The sequence below is a fragment of the Nanorana parkeri genome, unplaced genomic scaffold (assembly GCF_000935625.1).
Source record: "Nanorana parkeri isolate BGI_ZX_2015 unplaced genomic scaffold, ASM93562v1 scaffold399, whole genome shotgun sequence".
Taxonomy (NCBI): Eukaryota; Metazoa; Chordata; class Amphibia; order Anura; family Dicroglossidae; genus Nanorana; species Nanorana parkeri.
In genome coordinates this window covers 928,737-949,246 of record NW_017306667.1, presented here as the reverse complement: position 1 = coordinate 949,246, position 20,510 = coordinate 928,737, and the positions used below count along the sequence as shown (strand labels likewise).

Below are 20,510 nucleotides of genomic sequence, written 5' to 3'. Positions count from 1 at the left end.
CTCAGTGTAGAGAGAGTGAGGAGAGGCAGCCAGGAGAAAGAGCAAGAAGAGACAGACAGGGGAGGGAGTAAGGAGACTGTCTATAGAGGACTACAGCAATATATTGTACAGCAATATAATACAGCAATACAAAATAATATAAAGCTACATACTTTGGTATTCTGGGTCGGTGCCCTGATGTCTCCTGGTGTGCTGTGCGGCTCTCAGGTGGGCTGTGTGCACTCTCAGGTGGGCTATGTGGGCTGTGCGGCTCTCAGGTGCGCTGTGCACCTCTCAGATGGGCTGTCGTGTCTCACCAGGGGTCCGCAGGCAGGCAGCACCCCTGTCGGAGCTGGAGGAGGAGAAGGCGATGTGCTGGCAAATTGATCCCAGATGACCTATACAGCGAGTGGTGGAGCCGGAGAATGATTTCTCCCTCTCCCTCTGTCTGATGTCACTTCCTCCCAGTCCATCGCACGTCCACAGGCTCAAAGCAGGGCACAGGATTCCAAACCCGAACTGTCCGGGTGAATCCCAGACAGGTGGCAACCCTAGTCCCACCTTTACACGCATTTTACTAAAGCATAACATCTGACTTTACTTATGCATACTGTGACACACTTGCATTACAGATCTATACACACTTCCCCACAGATATGTAACTAATACATAGTCTCCCCTGTACGCACACCCACATAACTGATGCATAGCGTCCCCTATGCACACACACCTAATTGATGCATATTGTCCTATGCATTCACACACACACACACACACACACACACACACACACACACACACACACAAATGTAACTGATGCATAGGTCTCCTGTGCACACATATGTTAGTGATGCATAGTGTCCCCTGTCCCCACACTAGGGCTTCTGCCACACACAGACTCATGATGATCTCACACACCAGACACAAAAAAACAAACACAGTGGCCCTTGGTGTGTTGATAATTGTCTGTTTTACTTCCAGGCGCCACCTAGTGGTGACTACTAAAATTGCAACCAGTGGAATTGCAAATAGAGACCACAATGACCAGGTCACCAGACTGCCTTTTTTACTTGCATGGTGACCTGGATTTGTCCTGTCATGTCTTAATTACTAAAGATAACATTTTGCATTGAGGAAATCTGTTTACAGTTGAGGCAAGTTCCTAAGAAGTTGGATACATAAGAGATCTACAGGGTTATTCACAAAAGGGTTAAGAGTTTGGAAATTGCAGGAGAAGTGAACAATCTTCTAGGACAAATAGCTGAACTGGAACGTGAGCTGACTTGGAGAATTTTTCCATATCAGCTATGTTGTCCTAGATTGTTCACTTCTTCTGCCTTCTCCAACCCTTCACCCTTTAGTGAATAAGCCTGGAAATTGTCAGTATGGCAGAAAATGGGCAGATCTTGCACCCAGGATATCTGTCAACACGTCCACAGTTATAAGGCATATAAAATTATCATAAGTAGCATGTCTCTGCTGGTATCCCCTCCTCTATCTTCTAGGAATTCCTTTAGACAATGCAGGAAACCTGGCACATATGCCACATATTGTGGACATGCCCAAAAATCTCAGACTCTGGATTAAAATATATTACTTTGTAAACTCCTTTACCCAAATTAGTCTGCTCAAACCACCATCTGAGACATTGCTAAATGCACTCATCTTTGACATACTGAGAGTTGATTTTGTTAATTTTTCTGTCCCTGGAAATCTCCACTATTATGTTTTTTAAACCCTAGAATAGAGATCTTTTTTGTTATCTTACCTGTTTGAAAACTGTGCAGGTAAAAATGTTTTGCTGCTTTTAGCACTGCAAGTGAAATACGTTATATTAAATAATGGTCATTGTCATTCATGATTCTTAGGTTGTTTTAAAATATCTTTTTTTTTTTTTTAGCTCAATGGGTCATTGATTTCTTTCTCACATAATTTTGGAAAATTGAAAACATCTCACTTCAGCCTCAAAGAAGGCATTTCATAAGTGGAAACATTCCTGATACGTATGTGCTGTGAACTTGAAATGACTTGGATGTGAAAGCTCTGTGTCTTGGTTAATTGATACAGTACATTGCCTTCTCTCCTATTTGATGTTTCAGACACACAAAGTGCAGTGTTTTCTCAGCTCCCCAGTATCACTGAATGACAGTTGCTATTTATATTTATCCTCAGAGAGGTACTGAAAACAATCAGCAGATTGCCTGACTACAGGATTCTTTCAAGATGTGGAGAATATTTTGGTTTTCTCACAATAACCTGAGAGTCATTTCACTGTATGAATATAATACATAAATTTGCAAAAAGCCTTCTTTCAACTATAATATTTCCATTGAACCTTTCAAGTAAGAATTAGCTTTAATATCTGGACTTAAAAGGGGCAAGATCGTAGCATGAAGGAAAATACTTTTTTGTTGTTGTTTAATAGGGTTATTCATAAAACAAATGGGTTATACTGCTGCCTTAAGGAGTTTTGGACACTAAAAACATTAGTGACACTAAACTCGGGCATTAAATATTAAAAATACATTCAAGTACTTTCACTAATAACAAACATTAAACTTATTTGTGTATCACTCGGCTATAGATGGTTAAATCACTCTGAAAAATGGCCTGGCCAGGAAGGGAGTTTAACACCCTGGTCTTCAAGTGGTTAAAGTGACACTTAAATCAGGAGTTAAATCTTAAAAATGCATTCAAGTATCTTAACTATTAACAGAAATGTATCTTATTTGTGCATTGCTTGGCTGTAGATCTTCAAATCATCTCTGAATTCATGCTGTTCTTCCTTCTTCCTTCGTTCAGTTTACTAATTTGTATTGAGATTGTAGTCCATCATGGGAGTGATTTCGGAGAGGTGGCTACTTTACAAAACACACAGAGACCATGGGGAACAAAAGTAGCCACCTCTCCGAAATCACTCCCATGATGGACTACAATCTCAATACAAATTAGTAAACTGAACGTGAGAGTTTAGTTTACGAGGAGTTCACTGGACTGAAAACTGTGGTGCCTATCTGGAATGTGACTTATAGACACTGGGCACTGCCAGTGGCACATTCATGACCATAGTATACTATGTTGCACTCTCCAGTTTTAGAGCACTGGTAGAGCCTCTGGTGTAATACAGTCTTTGATAACTCCCTGTGTAAATATGTCTCTAAAAATGACAATAATAGAAGTACTGAGCTCTGCATTATGGTGCCTCCAATCCTGTGTACAGTGTCAGTTATCCATTGATTGCTCTCTAGTGTAAGAGCAGTGTTTCTGTTTCTGGTGTAACCCAGTCTCTGATATGTCCCAGGGTATGTAACCCTCCATATGTGGAAATAATAAGATCCTGTTGTATGCTGTTTGAACTCTGCCCTCCACATTATAGTGCTTTACACACTTGTGTAATCACCTAGTTTACCACAGAACAGTCCCCAAATGCAGAGTATTGTCACAAATTATGGTGACGGGTCTCTGAGCACTGTTTTTCTGAGTAAATCCCCGAATCCTTTGATCCTATTATGTGTCCTTTGGACACTGGATTCTATATTGAGGCATTTTCCTTATTTGTGTATTGTGTCAGTTAGCCACAAACTACCCTCATATTTTAGAGCAGTGGCACAACTTTTGGTGTGACCCAGTCTCTATAGTTTCTTTCTTTGTGAGTAAGTCTGTGTTTTGGCTAGCATCTCTTGATATGTAGCCCTTAAGTAATAACTCTGCTTTATATCACTTCTCAGTTGCCTGTGCACTTTTAGTGTTTTGCAGAGTACTAATCAGTTTTAGAGATTTGGCACAACCTGTAGGTGTGACCTAGCCTCTCTTAATACATTTAATTACAAGACTTGTAGGCTGCAATAACGGAACTGATAAACAATTGGACAATTTGAATTAACTTGGAACAACTCTCCGCCCTCTTCTGGTGGCAACTCTATTTGTGATATCATGGCTCAATGGATCACACCACTAACTCAGATTGTTGATCCTTGGAACTTTTTGATAATTTATGTCAAGCTCTCCATGTTAGTTATGATAGCCTTTTACAGGTGTCTAAGTTAGTGTCTTGCATGGCAGTATAAATCTGTCCATTTGCATAGAGCACTATGGCTACATGTTTAGAACATTGAAGATTCATTTAAACAATGGCTTGCCTTTTCAGGGAAAGCCTTTCTTTGGTCATGCACATAACATAGGTGTGCCTAATCCTCTTGAATTTTGCACTGGGGCATGCTTAATCATAGCAGATCTCTCAATGAAACAGGAAAACAACAGTTTTTAGCTAGCACTGCTAGATCTAAAGTTGGCCATACACTATACAAATTTTGGACTGTTCTTGATGAACCCACCAAAAGTCGCACAGTGGGTGTCACTGTCTGCACCCTTTTGGCCGGCATCACTTGATCAGCTAATCGAAGGAGCCAGTCAGAAAATCTTCGAACAGAGCCAGCAGCTCATTGGCAGTCGGATATCCTGACAGTGGCCAGCAGCTGCCATCAGAATCAGGGGCGTATCTGCCGCGAGGCAAACAAGGCGTTTGCCTGGAGTGTGCTGCTGATGATGACGGTCTGCCGTCAGTACGGTGGGGGGGGGGCGGCGTTGCTGTTTTGCCTAGGGCAGCAGCATTTGTAAATACACCGCTGATCATAAAACAATGCCAACAGTGGGAGATTCCTCAATCAATGCTCGTGAACGTTGATGGAGGAATCTGTAATATTTTCTTAGTTCAGCCCACAGGTTGAACAAAGAAAATATTACAGTGTATGGACAGTATGGAAAATATTAGTGTATGGACAGTCTCTTATGCAAAACACAGTTATCATAGCCATAAGCTTTCTGTTTAAGGCACTGTATACCTTTATTAGGGGGTAATTGTTTCCTTATTTCGTTGAGACTCTTGGATTTCTGTTCCTTTCAATTTGAATGCTTAGGTTTCACTCTGTAGCTTCTGTACTACTTCCTGCAGCCAGATGCCTGGCTCATTAAGTTTCTTTTTTTTACTTAAAAGCTTTCCCATCATAGAATGCCTACAGTGATTTCACAAAAATAAACTGTTACTGTTTTAGATACAGACCTTTTTAGATATAATTAAAATTGTTCTCCTTATGTAACCATGGAAATAAGGGAAACTCTGTGTTTATCATTCCCCCATCACTGTGCTGTTTCTCATTTTGAGTGCACAGTCAGGAGTCAAAAAAACATACAGACAAATGGCCAACATCCCAACATCTAACAGATCCCATGGTCTCTGAACAGACTGAGTTTTATATTTTTTTCTCGTTCATATCTACTCTTGGGTCTGCTTTTATAGGTCTGATTCCCAGGGTGTAATGGAATATCTATCTGACATCCTCTGCAATTTAATGTGCGCAAAATAGTATTTCCAAAGGTAAGTGTGTAATCCTTCTGTCGCTGACTGATGCCTCCCTCCTTATGCTAGGCAGCATCCATAATCTTCATTGTGCCCAAACCATTTCCGGGACTCAAATCCATGTTACTGGATACCTATAATTGTATATTTCCTGTATACAGTTAAGGTTCTGTCAAGAATCCAACCTTTTTTCTCTCCTCACAGGAAAATATTTATCTTGATACTTCTGTTTTTCCATGGAAGATTAACAAACACAACGACTCTGCTAGACTACAGCTTTCCCTAAGTGGGAAAATATCGTCTGAGTATCCTTATAGCATCTATTATTCAAAGAAAGCCTCCCTTACTTTCCTACATCATACTGATTTCACATATACAATGGTACTTCGGTACGCGAATGCTTCTGTTCGCTAACAATTCTGTTCACGAATGGGAAGTTTGGCAAAATTTTGCTTCCGTTTGCAAACGCCGCATCGGGTGACGAACACAACCGCCGCTATCTTTGGCGCTCTGACACGTGGTTGTGGCTTCCTCTAGTCGAGATTGCGGTCGCAGACAGACCTGTGCAAACTTGCTGTGAAGCTTTTTTGTGTGCTTTGTAGCACATACAGTACTGTACAGTATTACTGCATGGCAACAATAGAAAGGGGGGGGGGGACTTACAAACAGAAAAGGTCTCTTAGAGACATACTGCATAACTTGACCCTCGTGGAGGAAGACTCAGACCGCCCCCCACCTGTTTGGTCCAAAATAACATATCCCAAAGTATACCAAAGCATATAAGATAAGGGGCGAGATGGGGGCAGAGGGCCCCCCGCGCCCACCCAGGGGCATAGCCGCCAACCCCCGAAGGAGGCAGACAAGTATTCCCCGGCGGGCACCATGACCATCTTATCCTCCACCCCTAACAGTAGACTATAACAAAATAAAGAAGCGACAACAAAGCTGAAGAAGGACTCCTCCAAGTGAAGCACATCAGGGAAAAAGTGTCTTGTTCTTTTCTTATAAGGTAGTTCTGACACAGACTGGAGGTATGTTTTGCATCATTATCTTGCTGTAAAATGAAAATGTAACTGGAAAATGATAAGCTACAGATCTTGACCCGCATATATGTTCTATCCTACTCTGTACTGTTTAAAGTGGGAGCTCTCAGACCCTGATCAATTCAAGCAATTGAATGGTTAAAATGTGCTCCTGGCACACTGGCCCAGAAAAGATTAAAAATGTCTGTTGAGGCTAGTCCTTAAGCAACCTGTTCCATATTAAACTTTTATGATTTGCTAAATGTACTTTAATGCAACAGCTTAACAATAAATGTCTTTATAAATCTTCTTGCAATTAGTTTGAATTCAAAATGCTTTACTAGTTATAATAAGTGCATTGTAATCTCCTGAAACCCTTTATGCTGTTTGCCATAGATATGTAAAAATATTTGGAAGTAGCGGCTTAAAGCTGATTAGTTTAATTAAAGTGAACTTGTGTTTGAAACAGATAACATTTTCTTTCACGTGCGGAGTGATAAGACAAGGATAAACCAAAGAACATGTAGTTGCCTTTGTTATTTTATTCATAAAGATGGGTCACATTTTGAATAGCACTTGTTAGACTAATATGTACTGCATTACTTTGAATATTTCTTCCTATCTGATGTTACTTGCCGAATAAATAATGTTGTCTTGTTAATCCTTTTGAAAGTTCTTTTCTTCATCGTATTGTTCTAGCACTAACTAAAACTCATTCCTTAGTCTTTGGTGTGTGTGTGTGCGGGGGAGTGGTGACAATTTTGGACAGTCTGCCTTTTTTATTGAGATTTTTACATAAGCACTAGGTTGAGGGTAAAAAGACAGGGAAAAAGTTGATGATGATTTTATGCCAAGAAAAATAATTCCACCTGTTATAACATTTGCAGCTTCCCCTATAGTGGCTCTCAATATATCTGACAATATATCTGAAAACCGAAGAAGTGTACTATATTGCAGCTTACTAGTTCTTTGTTGTGTGATAACTGCATTAACCAGTCAATAACTTGCGGAAGAGGGCTGATTCCTCAAGCTGGACAGGAGCCATGTGTCCGAAGCCATGTGTTACCCGCCACTGACAGCATGGTCCAGCGACACCAGACACATTACATTCCACATGCTGGTGGAGGGCAGGGAAGGCCTGTGGGAAAAATAATGGCAGCTGGGTACCTGCCACTGTAGTGTAGCACAGGCTGATACTACAAGCTGGAAAAGCATCACCTGCAAAGCCAGCAGTTATGGAAAGCTGGTATTAAGATGATGGGTATCGGGGAAATTCAGGGACTTTTTTTTCTGCTCTAGCAGCTGAGGAAGAGACACCTGCCTTAGTGTAGATGCTGCAGGAGATAATGGGGTGGGTGTAGTAGAATTCTGCAGAGGTTTAGCCTACACTTGAACCTCCTCAGTGTGTCACCATAAAGGAAATGTTGTGGGGATGGGGGGGGGGAGTAGTGTGAAAAGTAGGAAATGAGGAGGAGTGCAAGCATTTTGCTGCTGATTTGTCTCATTGAAGTGTGACTCCCACCGTACTCTGTGGTGAAGAGTTAGTGTTTCCTTATTCAGTACCTAAATAGTTAATGCTTTTATCACGGTTGATAAGCTACAAGCAGATGCTGCAGACCACAACGGTAGTATCAGCAACAGATATATTAATAAAGGCCAACAATGCAGAGTTCTGTGGACCGACCCTGGGGGGGTATCATGTACTTGGGGGGCAGTGCCACAAGAAAGATTAGGATGGCTGCTTCCCCCAGCCCTCTGCAAGCTGCTTCTGCCCATGATCAAAATCCTGTTGTGCTACTTGGTGGAACCCAGGTATGGTCTGCAACCTCATTGCCTACCCCTCCTCGTTGCTGTAGCCCACATTATAATGAGCTCTTGGTGCTGTAACATCAATGCCTTTTCTGCTCCCTGCCTGATGTCCTTTCCTTCTACGGTCATGGTGTGAGCTTCCTCATCCTCAATATCTAAAAGGAGGAATGCTTGTGAATGACCAAGTCAGTTATCATATAATTCTGCTGCCTCCTCATTGCCAGTTTTTAGGACTATGGCATGCAGGGCCGGCCTTAGGGGTGTGCGAGATGGCAACAAAGGCGCCAGGCGGCCGACACAGCTCATCCTCGGGGTGGCTTCTCTCCTCCTCACCACTGGCCATCCTACATGACAGGAAGAAGCAGCGCCCGCAGCTGTCAGGATGGCCGAGCGGGGAGGAGATCGGAGCCGCTGTCATCCTGTCAGTTTCAGGATGACAGCGGCTCTGTGCGTGGCAGAGTGGGGGATCGGTAAATATTAATGATACTTACCGATCCTCCGTATGAGAAGGACAAACACCATCCCCGGACCGGCTCGGGAGGGCATCAGGAGGTAGATGGGAGGGAGATCAGCATCTTCCTCCTTGCTGAATGCCTCTGTGCTGTGAATGCGGAAGTGATGTGTATTACTTCCGCATTCACCTGTCAGTCATCTGGCGGCTATAGACAGAGAGAAGAAGCTGATGCAGCAGATCTCTGCTTCATCAGCTCCTTTTGGGGTCCTCAGCGTTGTATGACGGAATAAATGTCAGTCAAAGTACCGCAGCACTGAATACTGAACAATGGCCTGGATGGGAAGGGGGTTTAACACCCCGGACTTAAAGATGTTAAATAATGCTTTTCTGTTTTATTGCTTGCTCAAAAAACGCAAAGGACACTGTAATATCTGTATTTTAAGCAGAAACTAAAGGTTGACAAGTCCTCTGGTGTTGCTATCCCAAAACACAGAAACTATTAGTAATGAATGACAGGGTTGTGCTCTTTGTCAATCACATAGACTGCCAATGTAATGTGTAGTCTGAAAAGTTCATACTTCCCATGCGTGAATGAGTTTTGGAGTTGCTAATTTCTGTGCTACTGCACTGCATTGCATTAAGATGTTGGCATAATAGTCACCTTGACTTTAAAGTTGAAGAAACACTATTAAAATCAGCAACTGTCCTTGTATATTAAGTATAAGGTAATAGTTATCTATTATTGTGTATTTTTAAGTACTAAATAGGAGTATGCATCAGCACAAAATACAAGACCTGTTATATGTGGCTAATTAAAAAAGTCACATTAAAAACAATCCAGTAGCAGTCAGATGAGCATATTGGCAGAAGTTTTTTTTTTAATGTTGCAATTAGTATGTTAGCTTCGTGTCTCACACTACTGAGAGATGCTATACAATCTCCCAAACACAATCTCCCAAACACAATCTCCCAAACACAATCTCCCCTTCAGCCTGGGAAGTTGTTTGTTAAAGAGCACCAGGTAAAGATCTCCATGGGTAAACTCATCACTTACTACAGGTAGCCTATTTAAAGTTATCCTTTCTTTTCTCAACTTTACATAACTGTTTGCTCTCTACCCTCAGTACCACCGCTTTTATCTGCTGCCAAGGCATATTTGAAAAGCCTTTAACAGGTACCAAGTATGTTGACTGTCATTCATCTGACACACAGAAACCTCTATTAATAAAACTGTGACAAGATGATTTTTATAGTGCCTGTATTATCTAATACCTATCTAGTACACATGTAAATTCCGTTTCGTTCCAAATTGATATTTGTGCGCATTCCGTTAAATTTGGATGCATCCAAATTTCCAAATTCAAATGCGCCCAAATGATGAACTAATTTGAATGGATGTTTAATGAAAATTCAGATCCGTTGAAATTTTGTTCAAGACGAAACTAAATTGGACATGTGACTGTTTTCTGGCCTATCAGATTTTTTTTTTTTGCTGTTGGAGGTTGCACTACAGGCATTGTCATATGACTTCCTGTTGTGGAGTAGAGAGAGTCGCTAAGAGCAGTAGGAGAGCACACAGTGTCAGAACTAAAATGACCAACACCCCTCCCCCCCCAATAATTAAGATAATTTATGATTTATGAAACCCCATCCGAAGAGATTTGAAATGAAAATTTGGATTGTTCCAAAACTGAAATTTGGATGGATCTGAAATCCGAATAATGAACCGAGTTTTGGATCCGAAAAACAAAAGGGAAAAAAATCTGAATCAATCCGAAAAGAAACACATTTTTGTGGGGTTACATGTTTTATATCTATTATGTGGAAATTAGAAATCAAGAAATTTACCTATGAGCCGTATGCAAAAACATAAGCAGTAATTGCTTCAGTGAGAACTGATACGGTAGCTACAGCTCTATGAGTGGCTGAATTTTCTACTATATGGAAGCAATTAAGGGACAGATGTATGAAAGTGTTGGATGTTCTAAAAATGTTTAAAAAAAATAAAGCCCTCTTCTAACTTGCAGACTTATTAAATGGTGTATGATACTTCATTAGGGTCTTTCTAGTCCTTTGCTAGAACTGCCGGGGGCTATTTTAGTGAAACTTACCGCTTCCACACATCTATACTTTCAGCGAGAGTAGCATCATCTTTTTCTGCTAAGGTCTACTACCACTCAAAACCACAGACAGGTGTTGAGTGTATACAATATTCCATACTTACTAGTTCCCATGCACTTGACTGCTATAGCATTCAAGGTGAAATTTCAGATTAATGTAAAATACAGGGTGGTTCAATGTGTGCCATCTTAGTATCTATAAAACTAGATTAAGATTCAGAAAATTACATAGGAAACTGATGTCACAGAATATTTGTTAGATGTGCCATTGACATTTAATAGCATGCACATGTTCTTACAAAAAGCCAATGCTGATATTTTTTGTAAACTAGGATATAGACAAGCATGGGTATATTCATTGGCGATGATTGTCTTTGAACATTGCACACATGGCTCTTATCTTCTACTGATCTGTCATTTGATACTGTTTTCTGTGGTCTAAGCAATCAAACGTGAATACCTAAACCAACCACCCTCAGGGCTTAACCCCTTCATGACTGAGCCTGTTTTAGTTTCTGTTCGTTAATGACTGACGCACTTTTTACATTTTTGTCATGTGATTCTTCCACAGCAGTAATATTCTTTCTTACTAAGTGCACCCACATATATGATATATTGTTTTTTATAGGACAGATAGGGCTATATATTTATATCACATATGTGTGCCTAACACCTCACTTAGTATGAAAAAAATATAAAATCATTTGGAAAAAAACGTAAAAACACTTTTTCCCCAGTTTTGATTAATATTTTTTTTTAAAGTATTATAGCTGTAAAAATGCATTAAAATAGATTCATTTATTTGTCCTTTATTTGGAAACATGTCACATGTCTGGAATTTCAGAAATGTTTCTGTGCTTCTCAGCCTAAAACTGAAAGCTGACATTTTAAATTTTTTTCCTAAAAGCTAATAGTCACCTGGTTAGACAGGTGGCATACAATGTCACTGTCACTAAGTGTCACTATGCAACATACTTTGAACATCGCCATCATGAAGGGGTTAAATAAAAATATTAACCCCTTTATATAATGTAATTTTTATTTAACATTTATTTTTTTCCATTTTTTTAACTTTACTTTTTTAAACTTTTAATAACTGAAAGGGAGATAAGGGGGGACATGACAAGCCAGTGTTTATACTGGCTTGTCAATTATATCAAGCAGTCATTGTGAATGCTGCTTGCCACAATGATCAGAAGCCTAAAACAGGCAGCAAAATGCCGGTTCACATTGGGATTTGCTAATCCCGAACTGTATGGCTGCCTAACAGTGAAAGGAAGTGCGGTTCACAACGCACTTCCTATCACTGTCAGACCCCCGATCACTGAAAGCGATCAGGTGTTTGAAAAAGCTTAAAACTTTTATTAATGAATGCCTTGTTAGTGAGGCATTCATTAATGAATGTTAACCGCTGATCTCAGTGGTTACCAGCGTTTGGGAGCCCCGAATAGCTGCTCACATACAGCGTATGTGAGCAGCAATGTGGGCACTTAGTGACGGGGACATACATTATACGTCTCCTGTCACTGAGGGGTTAAAGCTTGTTTCCACCTTTTGCAGAGGCATTTTTAAAAATATATGTCAGCAATGTACACCGAGTGAACATGAAGCAGGTATATGCAGTTGCTGCATTTGAACACAAACTTACATTTTTTCTTAGCCTCATGGAAATGGCCACCTCTGTGCTGTGCAAGCAATGAGAGTAAGTTACAAAGGTGGAAATTGATTTTAAAGTCTAAAGAGTGCTGCAAAGCACTCAACACACTTCTCAACTGAATTCTGCTGGGTTGACAATTAGGGATGCACGATATTGATACTAGAGTATGTGGGCGAGTATTCGTACTCGGCCAAATGCTCCTGATACTAATCCCGATACCGGAACTTCTTGTATCAGGAAGCCGAGCAGGCAGCCGGCTCCATGCCCTCTCGTCAACAGGGAGCATAAAGCTTGCTTCTGGGCCAAATAGGAAGTTGGGGGGCGGGGGGGGCAATGACTCGCCCCCCGGCTTCCTGATTGGCCAGAAAGCTGGCTCCACGCTTCTCCAATGGGACTTCGGGTATTGGTAATGGCGAGTACCCCCAAAAAATATTGGTACTCATAGCCGATACTGAAAAGCCGGTATCGCTGCATCCCTTTGGACAATTTCACTTGTATAAAAATGGAGGAGTGCAAAAGAGTCTGCTGACTCCAGTTTATCATTGGGGAACAGTACAAATCTATTGTGCCTGACCATTGCTGTTTTTTTAATAAACTATTTTATTTATAACACATCTGAGAAAATACACAATATAAGCATTATGAATTACGAAGTATGAATTTATAAAAACAAAATGTAAACAACCTGAAACAAATGGCTCATAAAATAACTTTAATACGTAAACTAATGCAAGCAGGACTTTTGCATGTATATTCAAAAAGGAATAGGAGAAACAAGGAAAACAGGCAACCCCAATTGTGCCTCCAAAGCAATCTAAAGGTCACTCAATGTGGAAGATGAAATATGATGTGATATTGTTCCCATTTAATTCTAACTATGACAGGTTGCAGTATGTACATTAGTAATTTTGTTTGAGTTCAAATTATTTTAAAGTCATCATGCACAATATACCACAACTATGCCTAAATTTGCTAGGTCCATGTCCTGTTTATACCATTAGACTGTGGTTTATGTAACGGTTTATGCTGTAGTGAATACCATACCATTTTAATCAGTTAAGTACTTTGGCGACATTCACAGAAGGTCAAGAGCACTTTGAAGACCTTAAGGCTTTCTGAGAATGCTGTGCTTGGAAAGGTGAATACTGTGCCTGCCAGCCACACAGTATGTATATGACTTCTTGCATGCAATATTTATAGGTCTCTACAGTAATTTGCATTTCATATTATAGATCTATACTTAGTAACTTTCTCTAAAAGAGTCATCAATTAAAGTTTTATTTATTAGGCATGAATACTTAACCCTAACCCCCATGACATCTGGCTATTTGCCTAATGCATCTTGGAGTAGTTCCCTTTTACTTCATTCATGAACTGGCAGAAAATGTATTAAGGGTTAATTAACATAATGCAGGCAGTGTAGTTTTTTTTAGTCGCCAATATAATCTATATGCAAGTAAACCATAATGTTATGCTTACAGTATACCTTTTTGTAAACTTAGCTTGTAAATGGGTGTCAACCACAGTATGGCAGTTCCTACCACCATTTACATTACATGCTTACTGTTCAAACACAGTATTTCAAATTTTTGTTAAAAGCAATTATTTAGTAAAACATTGTAGGTAGCTTTAGTTATTACATTGCTGTAAATCTCTGATTTACAATATCAATTTCCAAATGAGAATTTTCAACAACCTCAGTTTAACTACATACTTTGTCTAGAAACCATAGTAGGGCTTTGAAGAGTAATTGCACTAAACTAGGGCTCAGTCTTGAGCAGCAGAAGCTTGACTTTTACAAGAAAATGTAAGATTTGTATATAACATAGGCTGCCTATATCTCTTAGCTGTATACTGATTATTTTGATGTGTGGTTTTCATTGAAGGTAACCTTTGCATTTAGAGAGCATGTAAAGAAAAATATTTCACATTGCATCTTGTAGAGACTATAAAGGTAACAAATGACTTTTCTTTAGGTTTAAACCAAGGAGAAAATAGATTGATGAATCTTATAGTTTTGGCACAGCGTTTTTGACCATTTGCAGTCCAATAAAGCAATGCATTAAAATGTAATAAATTGACTGAATCAGCTTATTCAAATATCTTCTGAAACTGCATGTGAAGTCAAGGACATATAAAATATGTTTTGTCAGCCTGAACAATGAGGACTTACTTATACCTTGCAAAATCAGAGCTTGGAGAGTGAATGATGAACAGGCAATGTATTCACTTCAAACAGGCTTATTTTTATAGAAATTTTGTTTGAAAAGCCTAATGAATAAAGTAAAAGTGCAGCATTGATATACACCATTATTTTAAAACAGAAACGAGTATTAATATGGACCAATATTGTGTAGGATGTTTTATTAAGCATGGGGACTCATCTAGATGCATGAGCATGTCTGTATATGATCTCATTTTCCAGTATTTACACTAATTTTTGCAGCAGTTTTATACATAAATTATTGATTTACTAGTACAAAGAAGCAATTTATGTAATATTTACTGAGTCCTGGATTTGCCATAAAGGAAACTGTAATTCAGATTCTCTGCAAATGGTGAAAAAAAATAAACTTGATCCAATGAACATTCTGGTAAATCCATGGAATTATCTTTATAAATGTGGCAAATGGTCCATTGATTATCTAGTAGCATTATAGTGCCAAATAATTGATATACAGTACCTCTATGTCTTATTTGTGTCTTAAATTATATAAAATTAAAGATATAGGCCACTGCATATGTAGTTAGATCTCACAAATGGGGTGATGCACAACATGGAGAGAAGAAGGTTCATTGTTCCTGGTATTCACATTTACTGTGCTGATTTTTCTGCACATTCTTATTGCTGTTTGTGTTTCTGTTGGAGAGATTGCCTTCATTTTCTGTCCTGGTTAACAACAGTAAGACATTGAGAAATGTGCAGAGATGTGCTCCATTATTTTATTTTTTCCCATAACGTGCTTCAACAATTAACCTAATTCCCTAACCCTCTCCCAAACCAAACCTCTGACCATATGCATTGCCCTTAAACACCTTACTATGCCTTTATTAACCCCAAAAACTAATTTACTCCAACTGGTTGATATGAAAGTAATTTACAACCCCATTTTGAGAGAAATGGAACACTGGTGAAGACCAGAAGGTCTTTTAAGTTTGAAATGAAGGTTCTTCTATAATAAGGGGGAAGGTAAGAAAGTAAAAGGAGTGGGTGGAAAAGAGGTAAAGAAACATTTAATGAACCCATTAACCTTTTCACTGCCACTGATATAAGGATTATGCTGGAAGGCTTACCAGAAGGACTCAGCTTAGTTGGGCGTGTACACGTACAAAATGACAATTTTCACACACATATTAGGTATTACTGTGCATGCTGAAATGCAAACAATAATTCTAGGGTCATCATTCACTGGTAATTCTAAATTGAGAACCTTAAAAGGACACGAAAGGTTTCCCTGCATCAAATGTGTGTGCAATCTTATAACTTGACATATTTGGTATCTGTTTATGTGACTCAATCTCGTATTTTATATATTTTATTGATAAACAGTAGTGCTAATATCATGAGGCAGAAACATTTTCAACTGCCACAATTTTATCCTTCAGGGTCTCTGCTTTCAAAAATATATAATGTTTTGACCTAAAATGTACATTTTAACATGTGTGCAAAATATGAAAAAAATGGCTTCGGCAGCAATGGGTTAAAGAAAAACTATAACAGGTTTGGATCAATTTTATTTGAAGTTTTTAATCTGATGTATGCATTCTATTTCTGTACTATTGACATAAACAGGGTTATTCACAAAAGGGTGAAGAGATTGGAGAAGGCAGGAGAAGTGAACAAGCTAGGACAACATAGCTGACCTGGAAAATAAGCTAAATTGGAGAATTTTTCCAAATTGGCTATTTTGGCCTAGATTGTTCACTTTTCCTGCCTTCTCCAAACTCTTCACCCTTTTGTGAATAGCCTGGTAATCTTTGTTCTACAAATAAACATCTAATACAGGAAACACCCATGAACGGTTTTGTATTATATTTGTATTTTTTGTTTCCATACCTAGTACAGCTAAAACTGTTCACCTTCGGACATCTGCTCTCTGATTAAAACTTTGTGCAGAGTCATCTTAAAGACGGAATTTAGTAATTTCTCTAACTCACTGAGTTGTGTGTATAAATTTAATCCACTTAGATATTGGAATATATCTATTTTCCTCCCAGTCATTAACACCTGGACAACATTGTCCAAAATTTTAGCAGTGCTGCCCCACTCATTTGGTGTATCATAATAATAAATGGATTTGCAAAACTCTTCAAATGTCCCTATCCAACTGTTCTTCCAAATGCTATTTAAGCGAGCCCTTTAAAAATGATGTAGTATATTGGTGAAGTATGCTAATATAAACCACTCTCAAAATATGCAATCTCATTACCTTGCAGTGCTATATTTATCATTTCTATATCTCATAATTTCAAGTTCATATTTGGCAGTCATGAATAATGCTCTCGAAGTTCAACAGTACATTTTACTTTACAAATTAACAACATCCAAGTAATGTAGCAGTATAGACATGAACATCATGTCCCCAAAAATGAATGGTCCTCTATATTAAACTTCTTGTACTTATTCATCTGGATGGGACACCCAAAAAAACGGTCTTGGGAAAGTATTGCCAAAAATTGTATTAATGTCTTTATTGCTACAGTGTTTGAATGTCAAATATAATACTTAGGTAAACTTGAAGGGAAACATTTGTAAAAGAAATTTACCTTGCATCACCAAAAGGGGCTATATAATTCTTCTTGTCAAGGTTTGTAAACTTAACACCTTACATGTGTTCTGGCCTGACTTTTCCATGCTATTCCGTGCCTATTTTTGTCTATTAAAGCCTCATTGAACCCTAAGGTAAAGCAGCCACAGCTTGAGTGGAAAAGTTTGTCCTCTGCTAGTAGGATCAGAGTAGGGCCCTTGCTCTGCATGAGGATGCAACAGTCTTATTGCAGGGGGTCAGATATATCTAAGTCAGATCTATAGCTTTTCAGTCAGCAAAGCTTATGCTCCCTGTTGATTGGAGAACTCTGACTGCCACCCAACAGTAGGTGTGTCGGAAACTCTGCAAAGCCACTGCTTCCCTACATGCTGGCAGGACACAAGCTTTTCTACTTTGGCTGTGGTTGATTTTTAAAGAACAAATTGTAAGACACCTTTGTACACCTTTTTGTTTTTGATGCATCTAGCTGTTTTAAACTGAAAGGTCAATTGAGTTTTAAACAAACATTTTTTTAGCTAAGTGCAGAAAATGAAAATAGAAACCAGTTTGATAAGGTTTGTATATTTAGCTGCTTACCTGTCAAATATTTTCTCTAAAATGCTTACTACTTTAAATAGTTTTATGCATTTTTTCTTTCATCACTAAATGTGCCCTTGTGAAAGGTAATCTATATTTCTCATAGGACAGTGTTATTCAGCCTGACCTCTGTGGTTGTTCTTGTCATCACTACTGACTGGATAAGCTGGGACAAGCTGAATCGTGGATTTCTACCCAGTGATGAGGTCTCAAGAGCTTTTATGGCATCCTTTATCTTGGTTTTTGACCTTCTCATTGTTATGCAGGTATGTTTATCCAGATGCTTTATTGTGCCTGTGTTCAAGATATATAAATAACCAATTACACCCACTAACATTCTATATACTAATAGTGGACATTTTGTTTTATTTATTCTTTAAATACAAGCTGTAGTGCTCCATTAAACAAAAATAGGTATGTTAAAGCTGTTTTACACAGTGATATCCCTCATCTGTAACGGGCTGGCCTGCCTGGATCACAATATATATTCTGTGGCTGAAGGAGGTTCCTATCTGGCGCTATCTGGTTCCTATATGGTTTGGCTTTTTGCAGAATTATCCTGCTTTAAAGGAAGCTTGTCTTGGAGGAAATATGTGGGCTGCCATTGTAGGCCCTTCCTGAAAATAATAGTTGTCTCGTTGCCAAACTGATTCACTGCTTTTGGTAATAAAAAATGCCGTTCAGGCGTTAATGCTTTGCTGACAGCATTCTTATTCGGAGTCAGTGACATCATAAATATTCATGGAGGTCAACAATGGTAGCCGACATGTCTCTCAGTACCGCCTCTCTTTAAGCTCTCTTTAAATCCTATTTTGATATATTCGATAAGGAATTCTCATTGTAGAGTGCAGTAACCAATAGAAACCAATCAGAATCCATCTTGTACTGCTAAGACTTTAGCCGAGTCAATAAGGCCCTACATCTATTATGTGAATCTGCCTCGTCTGATCTATGGAATAGATGGTCATAGTCTTTGAGGGTTATGTCTTTATTAAGACACTTAAGATTTGCAAGAGGTGCTATCCAGTACTGATATCACCAGACAAAATTTAGAAGATGCTATTCAAGAAACACACATTGTCATTTCATCATTTGATCTACGCGTTTTGTCCCTATGCGCTGTACTCTTCGTTGGCACGTTGGTCTGGGTAGTCATATGTTTCTAAAGAATTACCATCTCTTGCCTGATCACATTTTGGATGTGTATGCACTATATAAAAGCATAACATTGTAAAATATAACACTCAATTTGAGTTGAATCTGCAGTTTTCAAATATATTTTCCTATGGCGTATATGTAAATAGTAGGAAATGTTGAAGACCACTGGGTTTTAGCACATTTTACAGTAAATGTCGGTGCTAAGTTTAGAACCAGACAAGTAATGGCTTGCAGGCATGGATGGAATGAACTTTGGGTTAAATACTGTACACTGTGAAAAATATCACTTGGGGGATTTCCAGACAGAGCAGCAGAGAAGATTTGGAAGGCTGAATATTACATTTGCATGTCTTCTCGGCTGTCTCATAGCTCCAGTGGGGCAAGCTGATTTACACTGTCATGCTACACTGTTCCTTCATTTATGCTGGTGAATTCTTTAAATGCTGTGTGGGGAAGTCATTTTTCCTAACGAACATTAGCCATGCTTTAATAGATATGTTTGTACAATTAAAAATATTGAAATTCATGATAAGTATCTTACCAATGATATAAAAAGTGTATTAGCAAAAGGCAACAAGTAAAACATTTCCTAAATTGCAGGAATACTTCTTTTTGTATCTCACGTTTATCTTCTGATCTATTTTTATGTTTCTGTATTTGCAAAATTATAAATGCATTTCTGCTACATTAAATATTGTTTTTTGTTTAATTATCATTGTCCCAGTGGTATTTTTCATGAAATGTATCAGCAACACACAGAAAAATGTTTAATAAAGCGGAATGTGCAAGGAATACAAATGTGTGTATTACTGAAATAAAGCCTTTCCTGAGAGAGACATACAGGTTGCTATTGCTACTTCTCATTCTACAAATGCTAGTTTCTTAGTTGTCATGTATACCTTTTGGTTCAACATACCTCCCAACTTTCTGAGATGAGAAAGAGGGACACCTTCCAGAACAATGTATTTAGACAATGGACACACTCCTACCCCTGTTAGGCAATCCATTAAGAATGTCATGCCAAAATTATTGGTTAAACCCAGAATTGTTTTTTTTTTCACCATTACGTTTCCTTTATACTGGTTTTTCAAAATAGCAAATAAAATAAGAGATACAATAAAGGTTTTAGTGCAGAATAACACCTTTGGTAGTTAAATAGAATAACACCTTTGGTAGTTAAATAGAACCGTTATTTGTAGATATCTGTACATCAGACCAAAATTGGGGACAACTAAGGAGGAAAGGGGGACAGGAAGATTTGGTCCAAATAAGGGACCTTCCCTCCAAATCAGGCACAGTTGGGAGGAATGGTTCAATAACTTGTGTACCTTACCTGGAACATGAATTAAAATACAAACTTCTGGTTTTCCTGATTTTACACATCAGAAGGGAATAGGTAATGTCATCCCCCATGTGCATTTCAGCAAAGCTGTTTGCAGAGATCTTGGGAAAGCACTAATATACCGTAAGCCTGAAAAATGTGTTTCTAGAATATAAATCCACTGATTTAAATTACATGTATGCACTCCAGCAGTGGCTACATGCAATTTATCAGGGCAGGTTCCCCAATGGTGACAACTACAGAAATGCCTGTGCAATATGAAACCATG

At 38.8% G+C, this 20,510-nt stretch overlaps 1 protein-coding gene across 1 annotated transcript in view; it reads left to right on the top strand.

Annotated features, from left to right (window-relative positions):
* The window catches only part of TMEM117 (transmembrane protein 117), a 164,399-nt gene that overhangs the window by 134,439 nt on the left and 9,450 nt on the right, over window positions 1-20,510 (top strand). Inside the window, exon 6 of the mRNA XM_018559482.1 lies at window positions 17,849-18,008. Within this exon, the coding sequence (XP_018414984.1) occupies window positions 17,849-18,008 (160 nt within the window). The remainder of the gene's footprint in view (window positions 1-17,848; window positions 18,009-20,510) is intronic.